The following is a 19,801-nucleotide window of genomic DNA, read 5'->3' as shown; positions in this document are numbered from 1 at the left end:
GGAAAACTGAAAAGCCATCTCCCAATTTTTTTGGTTAAAATGGAATAGACAGATCCTGATCCCAACTGTGTACCTCCAAATGCTCACAGGAAAGTCACCATAAGCACTCGATTGAATGGGCACCGGAACGAAAATACAGAGACACTCAATAAGTGACTTCGATGTACCTCACCTCGTACAATAAGTTGTCGCTCTCTCATCACCGTCGCAGCGTCATTGCTGGCAATGCAAGTGTAGTTGCCATTGTGTTTCAGAGAGATGCTGGAGATCTGCAGGGAGCTCATGAATTCTTTGGTTTCGATGGTGACCCCTGACCCAGAGAGAATCACCTGACCGTCCTTTCTCCATGTGATGCGGATGGGCATATCACCTGAGGACACCACGCAGGGGATGTAGAGCAGTTGTCCTATCGATGCTGGTGGAAACTCAAAGGGCTGGATTAGGGGAGGAACTGGAAAGAAAGACAGAAAGGAGTGTAATGAGTTGTCTGGTCGATTCAACAGGGCCATTTGTCTCCAATCCTGCCCTCAGGCCCTCTGCATTCATTAATTGTAGCACAACTGTTTCTTCATGAAGGGAACAACAACTGGGATGAGTACCCAATGAGATTTCAATTCATGACCTTGCAGAAGCCTAAACTATTGACTTCATGAGGACCATGAAAATAAACACAAAGGCACACTAAAGTCAAAATGTATAAAGGGATTGTCCCATAGTGATTTCCCTCAAAAATAAACACAAATATAATCCATTTCTGGTGTTATTTATTCTGGGTAAAGATGGCCAACTCTCTGAATCATCCTGGAGTCTCCAGGAATTGAACTTTAACCTTCAGGATGCCGCAGAGAAGCCTGAAACAACAGAGGGTTTTCTTCTTTGTTTTATTCAACATAAAACCTATGAAATGGGGAGCTATGGAGGGATAGAGATCTATAGCAGGAAACAAACCTCCTGTCCAACTTTATAAATTAATCTAGCCCCATTTGCCAGCACTTAGTCTATACCCCTCTAAAACGTTGGGAAGGAAATGACTTTACAAACAGCCAAGGCAAATCCAAAGAGCTGGATGCTTTTCCCATTGGTGAGGAAGATAGCACACTTGGGAGGATGTACAGGTGTGTCCTCAATTGTGACCAGCTTCTATTCACAAGTCAATTAGTACACAATTTGGAATACAGTGCAGGACAATGTAAAGAAGCTGTTCGTGAGTACAGGAAACATTGATGTGTTGAGTCTTTAAAATTACACCTCTGCATGGTATCATAAAGTCATAGAGGTTTACAGCAAGGAAACAGACCTTTCGGCCCAAGTAGTCCATGCCGCCCAGTTTTCACAGTTTATCTAGTCCAATTTGCCTGCGTTTGGTCCATCTCCCTCCAAACCTCTCCAATGTGCCTCAGTATAATTGTTCTCAAGTCAGCTATTAATAAATTAGGGACCCCCTGTTCCAATAGTAGGGGCAGACGTGAGGGCGAACGATGGGATCTGAGGTGGGGGAGCTGACGGGGGGAGTTGGGTTCACACACGGTGTGCTACTGCCTAGTCTCCTGAACGGGAGCGGACTTAGCAAGTGCTTCCTGTGTCAATCCCATTGAACTGATTGCAGGGGTGACAGGGGTGAGGCTTCAGCAATGCTGCAGGTCCCTTACACACAAGTGTATGTCTGTTCAGAAACAAACCCTGAGGCAGAGAGAGGGAATAAGGCAGGCAGAGCAAGGAAAAAGGAAACTTCAGAGTCCCAGAGGAGTGGCATTGAATCAGCTATCCAAATAATCAATTATCTGAATGAAACACTGCCCGTCCATCTCGTTCGGATAATTGAGGTCCCTCTGTACAGTAAAACCACTAATTTTATTATTTCAGAAGAATTAGCTATACTGTATACAGGAAGAAGTAAAAGTGGGTTTAGAAGACAGCAGCTCAGGTAATGGATTTCTGCTATAATTCACTCGTGTCTAGCACCATACAGTCATAGAGGTGCACAGCACGAAAACAGACCCTTCCATCCAACTCATCCTAAATTAATCCAGCTCCATTTGACAGCACTTGGCCCATATCCCTCTAAACCCTTTCTATTCCCCTACCCATCATCAGCCTTAAGACCCTTCCATCTATCTATTTCCATGTGATCCACTTGACTATGATAGCTTCCTCATGTAAAATAAAGGGTTAACTGTATCAAGGTTCCAACAAGAGTTACTGTGTGTAAGGAGCTAGTCAATATGACATCAGCTCACACAGAAGTGAGACCTGATGGAAGATAGCCCCTGGTGAAACTCTGCTCCACTTTAGCTCCTGTCTTTCATTTATGATTGATAAATGTTAATGATTTGCCCTAGCCTTGTGTTCAGCCCCAACCTGTCACAAGCTCCTCGATGTTGCTAATGATGTTGTTGTATCACCATCAGCCAGGCAGTGACATTGCCCTTTAACCCAGACAGATCTTCATCTTGTTTATCCCTGACTCTTTTCAACAGTTTTTCAACAAAAGCCCCTTTTACCTTTATGGTGCCACCAGGATGGGGAGTGCATGCTCCATCAACTTTAGCCTTGACTGGCACTATAGGTGCACCAGTGTGGCTCCCGTAACCAGGAGTCCTGGGTTCAGATCCCACCTGCTCCGGACAAGTGCCTTAACATGTTTGAACAGATTGATTAAAACTAACTAGACACACTGCTAAGATGGAGATCAGACCATAGGTACAGTGAAATTTGGGATCTTTACAGACCCCTAAATTCCAGTCAGAATTTTGAGAATCCTGATTTTGAAAATCTCAGTCTTACATTAAAACATACGCCTAAACATGTGTGTGTATTTGTGTGTGAATGCGTATGTGTCTTTGTGTGTGTCTGTGTATATGTGCATCTGTGTGTTTGTGTTTATTGCCCAGCAGTGAGGACATCTCTGACAGGCATAACCTCCCCCCTCATTAAAGCACAACAACCAGACCCTCTCCCAACCAACAAAAGCACCTACAATTAGTATGTATGTCTGTGTGTGTGTGCTTTTGTGTGTGCCTGTGTGTCTTTATGTGTATATGTGTTTGTGTGTGTTTGTTTGTTTTTGTGTGTGTTTTATGTATGTGTGAATACGTGTTTGTGTATGTGTGAGAGAGCCTGTGTTTAAAGGAGTCAGTCCTTTTAACCATCAAGCAGCTCTGCTTATGACAACTAAACTTATCAAGTTGAAGGATACAGCAAATCAAAAGTTTTGCTGGGTCTGAAGATCCAGGTATGCTGAGTGGATGATAAACACAGTTATTTTTTCAGTTTTAAAGTCTGAAGCTCTCATAGGGAATCCGTGTCTTTCCGACGAATTAAAGTATTACAGATCCACATCTGCACAGCCAAATCCTCAAGGACACAAGCCACACTCTCATGAAGCATAATCAGAATTTAATCACGGCAAGGCTAGGAAACTCTGAACACACAGCTCTCTGCACAGTCCTGAATAATTAATGTGTGTGAGATGCATTTTAGATGTCTCCTTGAGCGCTTTAAAATTTGGGGCCTTTTTTGAAAAAAGCAGCTCGCAAACTATTTTAAAAAATACTGCAACAACATGGGGAGAGATGTGGCCAGTGCCAGTCCCATGTTTAATATGCTGTTGACAGTCTGAAAACCTTGTTTTTGCATGTCAGAAATACCTACATTTTATGTTACCATCAAACTGTGTTGCTCCCAGCAATTTCTCTCCCTTCTCTTTGGCTGACTTGCTGCATTTGTTTAAAAAAGACACAAGGATTTCCTCTAAAAAAAAACTTGGGGAATTTAAGCCATTTGATTTAATTTCACCAACTTTAAAGTCACTCAGTTTACCATTGTCCTTAAAAATGAAGGTACCCAATGATACCTTGGCTGATCCAGATTTGGGAAGAGTGGCACATCTCATTGTGTTCCAGTGAAGCTTGATCTAAGTGTGAGGAATAGCCCATCATCTTTCAACAGGGCACAATACAGCTCTCTGGACTCAACGCTGAGTGTAACAATTTTAGATTATCTCCTCTTGGCCCCAGATTGTTTCTATGTCTTTTTTTTTCAACTTGTTCATTTATTTTCACTTGCTTCTTTCGCAATCCATTTACTTTCCATTCAGGCAGCCACTATCCTGTTATTCACATTTCATCTGGACATTATTTATTTATCTCCTTCGTTGGATTTACACAATTAAATCTTGTGCCATTTAATCTGCTCTGCCCTCCATTGTGAGGTAGACCTCCACTATTGTTTTCCTTTCCTTCTAACCTCCTGTCGCTTGCAAAAAAACTTATCACATTTCTAACTTTTCTCAGTTCTGATGAAAGGTCACAGCCCCCAGAATTGTTAATTCTACTTCGGTCTTCCCAAGACACTATCAGAGAGACGAAGCGTTTCCAGCAGTTTTTTGTTTTCATCTCGCAATGTGGTTCATTTGGTAGGCTCTTTCTCTAACCCTCTGACCCCAAACCGTCTGCAGGTCATTGGGAACAGTGAATGAGAAGTGGCAACAATAAGGGCAGTGGGTCACCTCAGAGACTGATAGGACCAACATTATATTTCCTTAAATGAAGAAACTTAAGGATTGGGGAAGTGAAACGAGAGACAAGGAAATAAACTGAGGAAGAGATATACAAACAGAAAGAGATGAGAGAAGGAAAACTGAATTCTTGAAAAACAGAGGAAAAGCAGACTACTTTAACTATTTTACATCTCTATCTCTCCTTCTCTACCACGATCACTCCATCTGTCTTTTGCTCTAGGCACCCTCAGGACTTGTTGCATAGCACAGCCCCTTTCTGTTCTGAAAATGTCATTGGATTCGAAAAGTTAATTCTGTTTCTCTCTGCACAGATGCTGCCAAACCTGCTGAGGCTTTTCAACACTTTCTGTTTTTATTTCTAAGCTAGCGAAACCAGGCATGAACTGCTGAAGCAAAAACAGAAATTGCTAGAAAGGCTCAGCAATCTGTGAAGAGAAATTAGAGTTAAGGTTTCAGGTCCTGTGACTCTCCCTCAGAACTGATGGTGGCCAGGAAAAGGTTGACTTTTTATGCAGAAGGTAGGGTAGGAGAGGGGATAAAGAGTAAACAGTAGGTGGGGATAGAGCCCAAACAGAGAGAAGAACAGTTCTGAGGAAGGGTCACTCGACCCAAGACATTAACTCCGATTTCTCTCCATTCATGCTGCCAGACCTGCAGAGCTTTTCCAGCAATTTCTATTTTTGCTTCTGAATTATAGTGTCCGCAGTTCTTTCAGTTTTTATTTGGACAGACAAAGGAACAGATATTGATTTGGCTAGAATAGCTACTAACGGGGGCTGTTGGTAGCTAACAATGGGTTGTGTGTAATAGCAGACTATGTGCTAATAATGTCTGGTGTGTGGGGGTTGGGGTTGAGGACATGGGAGAGCTCAAGCCCTAAAGTTGTTGAACTTGATATTGAGTCTAAAAAGACTGCAGGGCCCCAAGCAGAAAACGAGGCACTGTTCTTCCAGCTTGCACTGAGCTTCAATGGAGCACTGTAGCAAGCCTGAGACAGAGATGTTGGTCAGGAGACAGGGTGGCATGTTGTAGTGGCAGGCAATTGGAAGTTCAGGACCATTTTTTGAGGAAAGACTGTTGAAATGGTTCTTCCGATAATGAAAAACCTAAATTTCATTAATCAAAAGGATCTCAAAGATTTTGAGCAATGAGACTGTGTCTATTTCTTTCGGTAGCTTGCTCCACTGTGGGATTTCTCCTGGGAAGAAAGATTGTTCACACACTGTCTTGGAAACAAATGATTATATTACTTTGTGTGGGTGGTCTTGTTCAATGTTGCATTGCTTTATCTATAACAGGTTTCCACGCTGTGACTTTAACCCCGCTTCAATATTTGGAACACAAAAAAATGCTTTATTTTAATAAAGCAATTACTCGGATGCTGTAGATCTGAAATAAAAACAATTTCTGAAGGAACTCTGGCAGCATCTTTGGAGAGAAAGCAGAGTTAATATTTCGAGTCCTGTGATCCTACTTTACTTTAATTGTTTGTTTCAGACATACTCTCAGTTGGGTGATACGGGAGCACTGATCATAGTGGCTGGCAGGAACATACTCAAAGGTGGAAAGGTTTCTGTTCGACACCTTAGTATCACAGTGGAAAAATCAAGTATTGATTAAATGAAAACAACTGCAGGAAAGCAAAGAAGCCACAACCACAATGTGCACAGGGATTGGAAAGCTCAAGTCCCTTAAGGCACTCAGTTCTTGAATTTTGACACATCTGAACAGGAGTAGGCCATTCAGCCCCTCAAACTTGTACTACCATTCAATATTGCTTGATCTATACCTCAATTCCATTTGCCCAATTTTAGTCCACGCCTCTTGGCAGTTTTTAAATGCATTCATAGGATGAGGGCATCACTGGCTAGACTAGCATTTATAGCCCAGAGAGTAGCAAGAGAATAGCTCTGGAGTTACATGCAGATAAGACCAGATGAGGACAGCAGTTTCCTTCACCTATAGTGCATTCGTGAACTGAACATGCTTTTCCTGGCAATGGATTCATGGCCATCATTAGTTCCTATGGAATGAGCTGCCAGAGGAAGTGGTGGAGGCTGGTACAATTGCAACGTTTAAAAGGCATTTGGATGAGTGTATGAATAGAAGGGTTTGGAGGGATATGGGCCGGGTGCTGGCAGGTGGGACTAGATTGGGTTGGGATATCTGGTCTGCATGGATCTGTTTCCGTGCTGTACATCTCTATGACTGTAACTATATCGAACTCAAATTCCACAATCTGTTATGGTGCGAGTCAAACCCTGATCCCTCGAACATTACTTGGATCTACGGATTAATCGTCCAGTGATAATACCACTAGGCCGTCACTTCGTTGCCGAACAATAAAAAAGAATCCATTGATCTCAGCTACAAAACCTTCAATTGTCTCAGCACCCACAGCCTTTAAGGAGGCGGTGTGGGATTTTCAAACTTCCACCACCTCTACAGTGAAAAGATGCATCTCACTCCCTCATTTTAACCAAAAACATCTGTCAAGGAGGAGAATTTCATAAGGTCATTCACCCATTTTTGCTCCTAGCTTAATTTTTTTTCATCACATAATAATGGGCTCTTACTTCAACATCAAATAAACTGAAGTTTTTAGTTTTTTAATAACTAAAATGTTGGTTGACGTGTTAAATGTTTCAACTGCAACATTCTCAGTGGCAGAAATGTTTATTTATAATCCATTATTTTATAATTTCCCTATTATCTAAACCCACAAGATTCCAGCTCACTGAAAGAACTGTGACAGTGTGTGGGGTAAGGGTAGATACTAGGTGAACTGGTCATATACAAAAGGCTCTGTCTAAGGTTCATGACAGTTTTTAAATTACTTTAATGTCACCCAGTCAGCAATTTACTCTTAAACACAATGAAAAGTTTGGCTGAGCCATAATAATGACTTTCAAGAATAATGAATGGTTCCTGGCACTAGATATTCCAACATATGGATTAGGAGCAGGAACAGGCCATTTGGCCCCTTGAGTCTGCCCTGCTATCCGATAAGACCATTATAGATCTGATTGCCACCTGAGTACCACATTCCTGCCTAACCAAACCACTCCCATCCTAGCCCAGATTATATGGATTCCCTTGGAAGTGAAGACACTATCTGCCTCTGCATTAAAAATATTCAAAGACCCTGCCTTCATCCCTCTTTGGAGAATAGAGTCCCAAAAACACTCGACGTTGAACCAAGTATCATGCCTATAAATCTCAATCCTTCATTTTCACAGGTTAGACTGAACCACCTTCAGCTGCTATCCCAAGTGACCACTCTTCATGTGGGAGAATGGGCAGTAATTATTTGACAGCTAATCTTTCAGCAGGGACAGAGTTGTGGCAAATGAGGTTGGGGAAACTTGCTCCTTATTGTTGCTGATTCACCCAGGAATGCTGAGGCCAGTTGTTCTGCTATCACAGCCTGCTGGGCTTCAGTTGAATCACTGTGGCATTTGAGATCACTGGGATCAACTTGTAAATCCTACCAGCACATGCCAATGGCAGGCTGGCAGGCAGGCAGGCTAGGTAAGGGCAGGAGAGATTCACAATCTAACATTTGTTGGAAAGAAATTGAACCCTCTCACAGCATCCAGACTACAACATGCAAAAACGCACTTTGACACAGCAACTCAGATTCTCAGGTCATGGTGGTATTGGCAGGCAAGGGTTTGGGGAGTGGAGGGTGCCAGTTGGCTGGACTGCCAATGGAGATCAGACTGGGTGCCGTGTTATGGGGTTTGATCCCAATTATGGCTGGACTGGGTGTCAGAGCTGCCTGCTTGACCAACCCATGGTCACAGTGGACTGGGCCCATCAAGCCTCTTTGGGCAGAGAACTGAAGAGAAGAGAAGTCCATCTTTATATCGTTACCCTCTCCGCATATTAACATTCCTCTGTATCTTAGAAACTGCAGATGCTGGAAGTCTGAAGCAAACACAGAGAAGGCTGGAGAAACTCAGCAGATCTGGCAGCATCTGTGGAGAGCAAAACAGAGTTGACATTTTGAGTCCAGTGACTATTCCTCTGGACATCGATCTAGAAACGCACTGGCAAATATTTATAATCAAATTGAAAAGGTGTACAGTTTAAAGTCTTGCGCAAAACCGCTAACTGATACTATGGAGCATCAAAACCCAGAGGGGAGAGTTCTTACCTCTGGAAAAAATCAAATTCAAGTCCTGCATATGCCAGTGAATGAAGGAATGATTGGCACACAGTGACGGTGGCACTACTGAACCTTGGAAGTGTCTATCGCAGAGACTGCTGTTGCAATTTTCTCAAGAGAAAGCGTCACTCTAGTCAAAGATTGACAGATATCTGGCAGGCCACTCCGCACACTTCAGCGAGTTGCCAAACGCTGTATCGGAGTTGACTGTAATCTCCAACAGCCACCAGTGCTCAGCTGATTATCGTGTGGAGGAGTATGTGTGGTCTGCTGAATCTGTCTGAGCTCAGCTTTTATTCAGAGTATTTCTCAAAGGCACAAGTATTTCTCACAATCAGACTTTTTTTTAAATAATAAAACACCAACTGATTCCTTCTAGCCAATTACACTGGCGTTTCTGCTGTGCAGTGCCAAGCTCTATGAGCACATGGATTGTGGATGGTCCAACACATTCTGACAGGAGTTAATAGCACATCATAGTTATTCTGCTTTGATGCAGCATCTTCTCAGCTTACTGTCTTCACCAGTGGCAAACAAGGCATGTCAGTGTGGAGTTCCTGAACTACATCAGTTGATGTTTAACACAGAGTTGACCACCACATTGCAAACCATAATTTCACAGGGAGTGAGGCTGCCAAACAGAGCTGCACAGACTCAATTTAATTTATAATCCTGTCCTTTAAGCTTGGCTGACATCCATAGTCAAGTTGCACAATGACAGTTGAATCACAGAACTAATTGATAATTTATAATCAAACTGTTCAGAGTGGTTATGACACACTCCTGGAGCAAGCGAGGCTTGAACCCCGGCCTTGTGACTCAGAGGTAGGACACTACCACTGTTACACAAGAGCTCCTACAGATGTATTTCTTAAATTAATGCTCACAAGTACCTCACAGTCTTCATTCTCTCTCTCTGTAGGACCACTTACACAATTAGATAACACTGCTATAACAACTGCCTCCAACATACGTAAATGTGAGTAATATTCTCAAAGTGTCGGCAAAAGTTGACGAACATGATCATCTGCAATGATTAAACTACCTACACTCATTAATTAGTACATAAAAAGACATTAGGAAAGACAGAGGTGAGAAGCAAACATTCAGACCATTGGAACTTACTGTTTGCAATTATCCAAACACTTGTCACAAGCAAAATGTTTTGAATGATCCCCACATGGTAAATAATGCTGAACATTTAGCCCTGACAGCATGTACTGAGATAAAGTACATCCCTCTTTCAACTAAACAAAATGTCTAGAAAGTGAGGCCCATCATCTCATAAGATATAAAGATACATGGCCAGTAAGTTCTTCAGAGTTGCTGACTTCACTTCACCACAAATCTGTTGGATTCTTTGACCACACTTCCGTCTGTGGGGAGTGGAAACAATACTGAGGAATTTCCCAGGTAATAGGCTTTTACTTTTACAGTTATATCATAATGGCTCACTTACTTAAACTTTGAATATTTTTGGATACCTGCTCAGCTCTCATGATATCTGTTGTGGGCAAATGATGTCTGGATTAATCTGAGCTGCCTTAAGGCACATTCACTGACACAAATTATTCTTATTCCAGCTCATCTCTGTTCCTGTTACTAACTAGTAACGGATGCCCACACAAAGTCTTCAGTGGAAGAGATGCTCGGTCTTAAAACAAAATAGGTTTATTACATAGTACTCAGTAGCTACTCATATTACATCTGAGTGAGATAGGCTAGGCTGAAGAGTAAGTATGCATCAGGAAGGTCAGTTAGCTTAATTGGATCTATGGCTGGTTTGCAATGTGGAGTTATGGCACAGCATTGGTTCAATTCCTACACTGACTCAGGCTACAATGAAGGTTCCAACTTCTCAACCTCACCTGAAATGTGATAGCCCTCAAGTTACACCAAAACTAGTCATCATTCTCTAATGAGAAAATGGATCAATTGGCTGGATGGCTGGTTTGTGTCGTAGCATTATCGGTTCAATTCCTGCACTGGCTGAGGTTTCCCTGACAAACTCTCCTTTCAACCTTTCCCCTTGCCTGAGAAGTGGTGATACTCAAGTTAAAACAACCACCGAGTTCTGTCTCTCTATAGTGAGAGGAATGGTGACTTTTTTCACATTTTGTGAACAAGACTGGAATCAAGGTAGAACTGGTCAGGACCTCCCAGGAACAGTCATTTATATCCTTCTGTGTGGAGCTTGTGACTTCAGTTAACCCTTTTAGGTATTAACTGGCTCTTTTAATAAACTCACACTATAGGTTTGAGATTCAAGGGAGAGGAGGTGAGGACTGCAGATGCTGGAGATCAGTGCCGAAAAGTGTGGTGATGGAAAAGCACAGCAGGTCAGGCAGCATCCAAGGAGCAGGACAGTCAATGTTTCGGGCATCATTCTTGATGAAAGGCTTATGCCTGAAATGTCAACTCTCCCGCTCCTTGATGCTGCCTGACCTGCTGCGTGTTTCCAGTACCACACTTTTCGACTTGAAAATCAAGGGACCCTGATTCATGACTAAAAGTCGGACCTTTGGCAGTCAAGTAATCCTATCCCACAATCCTGAGGGACAAGGTCATTCTAATAAACAGCTGAGATGGCTGATTGTTGTAAAGATGTCAGTGAGGTGTGAGGAAAATCAAGGATATAATAAATGGTCTTGTGGGGAACACTTGAGGGAAGATGATGAGTAGGAAATAACTCCAAATACAACTCTTAGCAACCAGCTCAGGAATAAGAAGGGAAGACATCTATCCATTTGTCCTGGTAGTCACTATGTCTCATCTGGGCAGGGTCTGGACATGAGATGATGGCAGGAGAAAGGGGCAAAAATATTTGGTGGGCTAATCAATTTGTGTTAAGATATCGATTTTGTGATTGACATCCAAGGTTAAGATCAACATTTGAAATTGTTCCATTAGTTAGATAATTAGCTTAATAGTTCTGTCCTTCGCTTGTAAGTATATAATCAGTATGGACATGCACACTTTTTTGAGAACTCGGCTATTAATTGTCGTTTGGCAGTATAGAACTTGAGTACTGTTCAAAAAGACAATTTGTCTTAGAGTCATCAGGAAAATTCACAAGAATATCAATTTAAGGAGAAAAATAGCATTTATATGTTTGAGAGCAGAATGCTGATTGGTTGGCAAGTGGACTCTTGCTATGTAGAAAATGTTGCGATGGAAGATGTATGAGATGATGATGATTGACAGTTTACTGAAAGGTTTTGCTAAATTTTAAACCAGACTGTTGTCTTTGATTTGTCAAGGCATTGCCATAAGGAATGAACCAGTAAAGTATAACCTCTAAACGGGTGAAGTGCATGTTCATGGTCTTCCTATGTGCAAAGAACAGGGCCTTGTGTATGAATATACACAGGTTCTGGTACATGCAGTTGCAAAATATTGTGAGTGTGACTTAAAACTCTAAGTTGGTTGTCAATGTAATTGTTTGCACACTTAGGATTATCCAGCAAATGTTGTCCAATTGCAGACAGAAAGAACATATACATGTCCAGCACCTGTCTCAACCCAACAAGATACCCATTTTTCGGTTCATTTCTGAGGGCAATACTATGACTGAGGGCAGTCAATGTGCCTGGTTTAAAATTTAAACACACCATGGCAGCTCACTGTTAAAGATCACTCTCCATGGCAACACCTTCACCAATCAGAGTTCACTTGCCATCCAATCAGAAGTCTCCACTCATGCAGTTGAAGTATTGGTTTTCCCTTAAATTGATATTCTTGTCCTGATAAATGCAAGATGAAAAGTTTCAAAAATGTGCCTTTTCTCAGCAGAACTCAAGGCTATTAGTGCCCTGGACTCTGCCTGTTCTGCTTCAGTTGCCCTTCAATCTTGTAAGATGCTGGTTTTTCTGCAAAGTGCTCAAGTCTGTGTCTGACCTCCACCTCTCTTTGCCGTTTACTCAACCTCAGCCAACAGGAGATGGGTAAATACATGAAAACCTGAAAGCTCAACAGACACAGAATAGGAAGGAAGTAAAGCAGACAGAGATTATAAATGACAAATGGATGATCAAAAACAAGAGAAAGGAAATAGAAGGGTAATGTTCATTTGTCCATTTTTTTCCACAGAAACAACTCGCCAATTTTTAAGTTTTCTTTGGAGTTTTTGTATGGGTGGACATTTTAGGGAGGAGATCTACAGAGTCGGGGCAAGGATTAACTCAGGAATGGAGAATGATGTTGAGCAGAGGGCAAGGAGAAGGGATTGGGACAGTGGAAAGAGGAGAGGTCAGATGGAAGGGCTTGATGGAGAAATGAAGGAGGGGGGAATACAGATAGCAGGTGCAGGTAGTGTGCGTGGAAGAGGGAGTAGGGAATGGGGAGTGGGCTGTGGTTCCGAGGGCGAGGAGGCTGGTGGGGAAAGCAAGATTAAGGGAAGTCAGAAATCTCATGACATCAGGTTATAGTCTAACAGCTTTATTTAAAATCATAAGCTTTCGGTGTGCTGCTCCTTCATCAGGTGTCATGAGGCTTCTGACTTTGCCTACCCCACTCCAACATCGGCATCTGCACATCAAGATTAAGGAAGGGAGGGGTAGGACAGAGGGACAGAAAGCTTGTGGCCAGCGAGGAGGGAGAGGTCGGTGGAGAGGAAAAGTGGTGTGAGAGGGGTTTTTCTCTCATGTACAGCAGTTGCGTTCATTATAGGTTGACCATGCAACAAGACAACTGGAGCTTCACTTGGTCCTACCTTTAACGGTGACATGCACTCGCTGGCTGATGGAGTGTTGCTGCTGCACCAGGACACTACACACGTATTCTCCCTCGTCCATCCCCTTCTGCACATCCATCAGTTTCAAGGTTCCATTCTCAAACACTGCCTGCCTGTGATTGTCAGGAAGTAATATTGAGTCCTTGTACCATTTGATTGAGTAATACGGATATCCAATCACCCGGCAGTTAATGAAAGTATCTCTCCCAGCAATCGCAGTGATGTTCCTCATGGGGCGAATACTGGGTGAGCCTGTGGAAAGGAATCCTGCATTAAAACACCAACAGCAGCATTCTTTCACACAACAAACATCAGCCTCCATCTCAGTGATGTCTGCTTGTAAAATCTATCGCTAAAATGGGATCCCCTATCCTCCCACTCGTTTGTAAAAAGAACTATTAGATTCCGAGGGTTTTAGTAGACAAAGGGGTAATGTCCCGCTGAACTTGCCCATGACTCTGAAGTCATGTTAATTTCAGATTGCAAGGCTTGGGATTTGGAGGTATTCTGTTCATGAGGACACAGGCTAGCACTGGTCATTAGTCAGACACATTGCAACATCATGGAAAGGAGAAAGTGAGGAGTGCAGATGCTGGAGCTCCGAGTGGAGAGTGTGGTGCTGGAAAAGCACGGCAGGTCAGGCAGCATCCGAGGAGCAGGAGAATCGACGTTTCGGACATAAGCCCTTCATCAGGAATGAGGCTTGTGGGCTGGACCTGAGAGATAAATGAGAGAGGGGATGGGGTTGGGGGGAAGGTAGCTGGGAACGCGATAGGCCAGTTTGCCTCCATGCTCAGTTAAAACCCCTGTAGCACACACCATAAATAGACCCGCCCCACCCCGGCAGCCCCAAACCCTGCCCTAGCCACCAGAGAAGGGACAGTGTGGTTCCAAAACCTGTCCCACCATCACATACAAGTGCTGGTACCTGTGACAGTGGATGACCTGGTCCAGCTAGATCCTGAGAGCCACAGGTTATCAGATGAAAGTGAATTGTGAATTCTTGCAGGCTGAAGACATGAAGAACCGGTTTCCAAGTTCTCCACAAGGGCTCAGTGGTTAGCACTGCTGCCTCACAACACCAGGGACCCGGGTTCAATTCCAGCAGCTATATGTGTGGAGTTTGCATATTCTCCCTATGTCTCCAGCTTCCTCCCACAGTCCAAAGATGTGCAGGTTAAGTGGTTCGGCCATGGGGAATACAGGGTGATAGGGTGGGGTGGGTCTGGGTGGGATGCTTTTCGGAGGTCGGTGTGGACTTGATGGGCTGAATAGCCTACTTCCACACTGTAGGAATTCTATTTGGATAAGTGTACACTCTATGTGAGTGAGCTCTTCTGGCACAGTGGTAATGTCCCTACCTCTGAGCTAGGCGGTCTGGTTCAAGTCCCACCATCTCCACAGCTGTGCATGAAAATATCTGAACAGATGGATTAAAACTATTTACACTTCACCTGAACACTGTTGTGCAGAGGATCCTCCCAACAGGAAAGGCAAAGTAGATGGAAATCTTCACCAATACTGGAACCTCAACCATGGCAATGTAATGTCCTCATCAATGATGAATGTAGTGTTGGGAGAAAGTGAGGGCTGGAGGTCAGAGTCGAGAGTGCGGTGCTGGAAAAGCACAGCAGCATCCGACGAGCAGGAGAATTGACGTTTCGGGCATAAGCCCTTCATCAGGAATGCCCGAAACAACGATTCTCCTGCTGAACGTAGTGTTGTCCAAGTTACCGATGCCCTGCACAGAGAGCTTTAAGCAGCAATTTTTCTTGAGCAGTGAACAAATAACGGAAGACATTGAGGGATGATCAGATCACAAGAACGAAGCAGCTCAATGCAAGGATAGTGAGTGCTACACGACTGGATTCACTTGGGCCATAGGGAGTTGGTGATTTAACAGGGCAAGTGTGATCGCTGGGATACACCTCGACAAGTAAACTAAAGAGAATTTGGGCTTTCCGAGATCCAATTGTTGTTTTGTTCATTTGTTTTTGTAATAATTATCAAAAGCTGCAAGGAAATTTGGCCTGTCAGTTTATCGCAATTGGCAGGTTGGAGGCATTAATTAGTCCATTGCAATGAAGGAATTAACTTGCACCTCTCAGGAATGCAATTACCCTTGAAGGATCCAAGATAATGATCCCCCGAACATGCTTGAAGTAATCACATTTTCCCAGTACCAGAGTTAGGGGAATAAAAAAATCAAAATTTCAAATGAAATTAAATTATAATTCCATTTAAGGCATCAAAATGGGACACTGCCTCTTTAAATGTGCTGCTTGCTAAAACATGACTGTGTGCGATAAACCATAGAGGAGGTGGAGGGGAACCCAAGCATGCAGTGTACACAACATTAACAAAAATTAAAATCCAAACCACAGGCTTGTCAAATTTGATTTGAAAAACTCCAGAGCAGTGGCATGTGAAGCTGCTTCCAACAACATTCACAGCCCAGTGAGCAGTGGAAATCTCTACAAAGGTGACTACAGGAGAAGGGCTTGTGGTGCTTGGAGGAAATTGACGTGAATTATTCTAAATGCAACATCTCACCTTTTCAGCCGTGATCAGTCCCTGGGCTAGAACCCAGTGCAGGTCAATCTGACCAGAGTAAGTCTGAGGCCTGTGTAGCCTCCTTGACACAAGGGTTTTCTCAGGGCTTCCAAAAGCAGGTGTTACATACAGAATGGGTCGAACTGTTGGGTTTCTGCAGCTACAAGAGATGCATGAGATATTCCATCACCTAACTTTGGGTTGGTTGTCATTCTGGTATCTTTAGTCTATCAAACATTAGTGACCAAAGGTAGACCTCATTGGACTTGTGTTACGCATGTGAATTGGGTGCAGGGATGTTCACTTTCTACCCACTGTGTCAAATCTTTCGTTGTAGGTGAAAACTAACCCTCAGTTTTAAGGCGATAGGTAACTGTGCAGTTTGGTTGAAAGTTTCTTTAATCAATAGCTGTGTCAAATGTAATGTCATAATGTCAACTTCACAAGGCGAATGGAAGAGTCCATGTTGAAAATTCATGTCAGCCATCCTTAACCAGGCTTAATTTACGTATATTTATTCTGGGTGCTATGTTACTGCAAGTAGTGACATAATAAAGGTTTCCCGTTTTTCTCACAACTGTCTGGTACAGGTTACAGAAAAGGCAAGGTTCTCTGGGTCATGGACACTCTTGGATGTTCCAGGGAATGTATATAAGGTCAGCCTTTCACTGTGTTGTCTGGTTCTAATCTAAGGAAGGCCTTTCAAGATATACATGGACTTTTAGATCATAGTCATAGGAAAGGAGCAATCAAACAGGGGTCTTTTGTGCCAACTACTGAGATTTAATTCCTTCTTACCAGCACTCGGAACTAGAAGATTGTGAAAGTGCATAACTCTCACTGTCAGAACAAAGGGACTCTGAGTTCATACCCAGCAGCAGATTGACAGACCCTCAGCAAAATGGTGTCTCCCAAGCTCCCAGTTCTAATGTCACCATTTCTTCAAGGTTTGATCTATTCCCTTGCTGACAATTCTAAGTGCTATACACATTTCTGGTTGATGATACCCAAGAGCAAAGACAATACCTGCCTCAGATCATGGTGCCACTGAGGTGTATTGTGCAGTGCTTTTGGAGTAGGGAAGGAAATGAGACTTTGAAATGAACACGGGAGGAAAATATCCCATCACCAAAGATAGAGTACATTCACATGATGATTCAAGGAGGAAATGTAGCGATTTGAGGAAAGATCAAACAAACATGAGCTTGGAATGAAATATCCAGTTAACACAACACACTTCACAACAGAAATTATCCTATCGGATATTGAAAAGTAGACAGGCACCTCTTACGTTTATTCGCGCTTGATATTCGGCGCTGCCGACGAGGTTTCTTGCTGCGCAGCGGTAAACCCCTCCATCTTTGATCTGCGGGTTGGTGACATTCATGTGGCTAACGGCAGTGCCATCTGTCAGTGTGTACTGGTTAGACCGATGGCTGCTGTCTCTGATGATCAACTCGTCGTCCAGCGTCCAGGTGAGGGTCGGCGGAGGAGCACCTTTGGCAGTGCACATGAGGAAAAACTGCTCGCCTGGGTTGACCACTTTCTCGCTAAAGGACGAGATGATCCGGGGTGTTCCATCTGCAGGGAAAGGTAATGAAGAGTTAAAGTAAATCAAAGGAATGGTTAATTTTGTTGCCCCTTCATCAGGAAAGGTGCAGCCTCTTGGGAAAAGCTACAGATGTGAGTTCATATGGCATTCAGTGTCCAAACACAGCCATTGATTTTTTTTTCAAAACTTGAAACAAAACCTTTCCTGCTTGTTGTGACAAATGGATTTCAGGCAGTATGGGACTTTATATTCACCATGAATATTCCTGGGCAAGTTATTTTAACACCTGCAAAGGGAAAATGGTGTAGGCTTTCCCCCTAACATGGTGTTTTACCTGATGTGGCAATATTAATGTTATCTCCCATAGAAACTAGGCACTGACATCATGGTATCGAAGAGTCCAACAGATATTTATTATAGTTAGCCATTACATACCTCAGGCACATGAATGGTGGACTACTTTTAAGCTATTAGAAGAACCATGTCTTTTTATTTTGTGTCTTTAAAAACTGAAGACTGTAAGGAGAAAAAAAAATCTGTTGCTAAATATATGGATTTACCATGATGGCTGAATAATTTCACAAGAAACAAGAAGGAATTTAATATCTATTGTGAACTCTGCTTTTTTGTGGCTGTGAGTTCCTACAAAGGGGTTATTTACCAGGAAAGCTGATTGGTTCTCAGTTAGCTGGAACTAGAAACAAGTTACAGAGAGAGAGAGAGAGAGAGACAGAGATAGAAAGAGAGAGAGAGAAAAACACAGAAGAGTGCACTGTTGGGTCTTCCCAGCAGAAGCTGCCTGTTCTCTGCAGTAAAAAAACTCAGTTTAATTTTGAAGAAACTCAGTTCCCTTTTCTGTAGCAGTTGCTGTCAACTGTGTCTTTTGAAATTAAGAGATTTTCCAAGTGAATAAGTTGCTCTGTATTTCCTTCAAATAAATGGAAGCTTCCAGTGAAAGACAACTGCATACCATGGGCCTGGTTAGCTAGTGTAGGGTCATCTCAACATTGGAATCAGGGAAGCAAAGACTGTGGAACTGACTTTCAGTGTCTTCTACTTCTGCAAATAACCTATATTCCCCATTGTTTATCAATGAATGTGTGTGAAAAGGAGGAGTTTATAAGGGGATTAGAGTTTTAGTTAGTTGTGTTTTATGCCATTAATTTATACCTGTTTATCTGTAGCTATAATCTATAATACATAGTAATTCTTGGTCAATACAGAAAGCTGGTCTGTGCTTTCTATCAATTCGGTTAGGAATTCAGGTGGATTGGAGCACTGTGCATACTTTACAAAGTACTTTAACATTTAGTATGACTTCAGGAATAGTGTGGCTCAGTTTACAGAGTGATACCCCAATGGGTTGTAAAATTATTACAATACATCAATGGAACATGCTTCCAGTAGACTGTCATTCTTCTTGTGGTCCTGTGGTAAGACAGAGTATGAGACCTTTATATCTTCAAGTCACATGCTATGAGAGCGATGATATTATGAGCATGTCTGTTACAAGGTTATTGACAGACTGACCATGAGACAAAACATCAGAGAAAAGACTCTGGTAAGTGATTCCACATCAATTCCACAGATACCCTCCCCCCACAAAGAAAATACATAAACTTATTTTCTGCCTCCTACTCCTTTCTCTTTTACCTCTTTCCTCCTGAACCCTTTTCCTGCCTGCACAGTTCTGCCTGTTTGGGAAAGTTGCTGTGCTCAATGCTAAGCATGGTCATCAGGCACAAGTAACATCATCCCACCTCTCATTCACAGAAAAACATTTGACCAGTGTTCTTGACGTGTTGAAAATTTCAAATCTTTGTCAGCCAGATCAGGGAGAAAGAGGAGCAACAAAACCCCCCAGCTCTATTTCAGGGGATCAACTGCCTCACACCCCACCCCCAACACCACCATGGCAAGTTTCCCCCAATTGCTGGTGGGGCCGATGAGCTACGCCCATTTTCTGAAGTTCACCTTTACGATGCCAATACGAGTTGTCCAATTTCCCATGCCACATATGCATCAGAGAGATGCTATCCCATTGTCTTCAATTCTGAACCCCTTGTTGAAGATGCTCAAACTCATCCCAGATGTGTGGTGTGACAATGTAGTGTTTGTTACAGTTCTTGGAGAGAGAGGGACAGAACTATGGCTTTAAGAGGTATATTTTGTTCTTTTTTTGTGAAGAAAGGTTAGAATCAGAGCTGCCAACTGGTCTGCTTCAAACCCCATTAAGTAAAGAGCTTGTGAGGTCATAGAGTCATAGAGATGTAC

The 19,801-nt window shown here is 42.8% G+C and overlaps 1 protein-coding gene across 1 annotated transcript in view; it reads right to left on the bottom strand.

Moving 5' to 3' along the window:
* The window catches only part of LOC122540620 (Down syndrome cell adhesion molecule-like protein 1 homolog), a 571,589-nt gene that overhangs the window by 184,696 nt on the left and 367,092 nt on the right, over positions 1-19,801 (bottom strand). Inside the window, exons 7-9 of the mRNA XM_043676579.1 lie at positions 17,260-17,556; positions 13,402-13,674; positions 173-451 (exon numbers count right to left, since the gene is read on the bottom strand). Coding sequence (XP_043532514.1) covers positions 173-451; positions 13,402-13,674; positions 17,260-17,556 — 849 coding nt within the window. The remainder of the gene's footprint in view (positions 1-172; positions 452-13,401; positions 13,675-17,259; positions 17,557-19,801) is intronic.

This window comes from Chiloscyllium plagiosum, chromosome 35, assembly GCF_004010195.1.
Source record: "Chiloscyllium plagiosum isolate BGI_BamShark_2017 chromosome 35, ASM401019v2, whole genome shotgun sequence".
Lineage (NCBI taxonomy): Eukaryota > Metazoa > Chordata > Chondrichthyes > Orectolobiformes > Hemiscylliidae > Chiloscyllium > Chiloscyllium plagiosum.
Note: the sequence above shows the minus strand (reverse complement) of the source record. Positions and strands in the feature narration are given on the sequence as shown.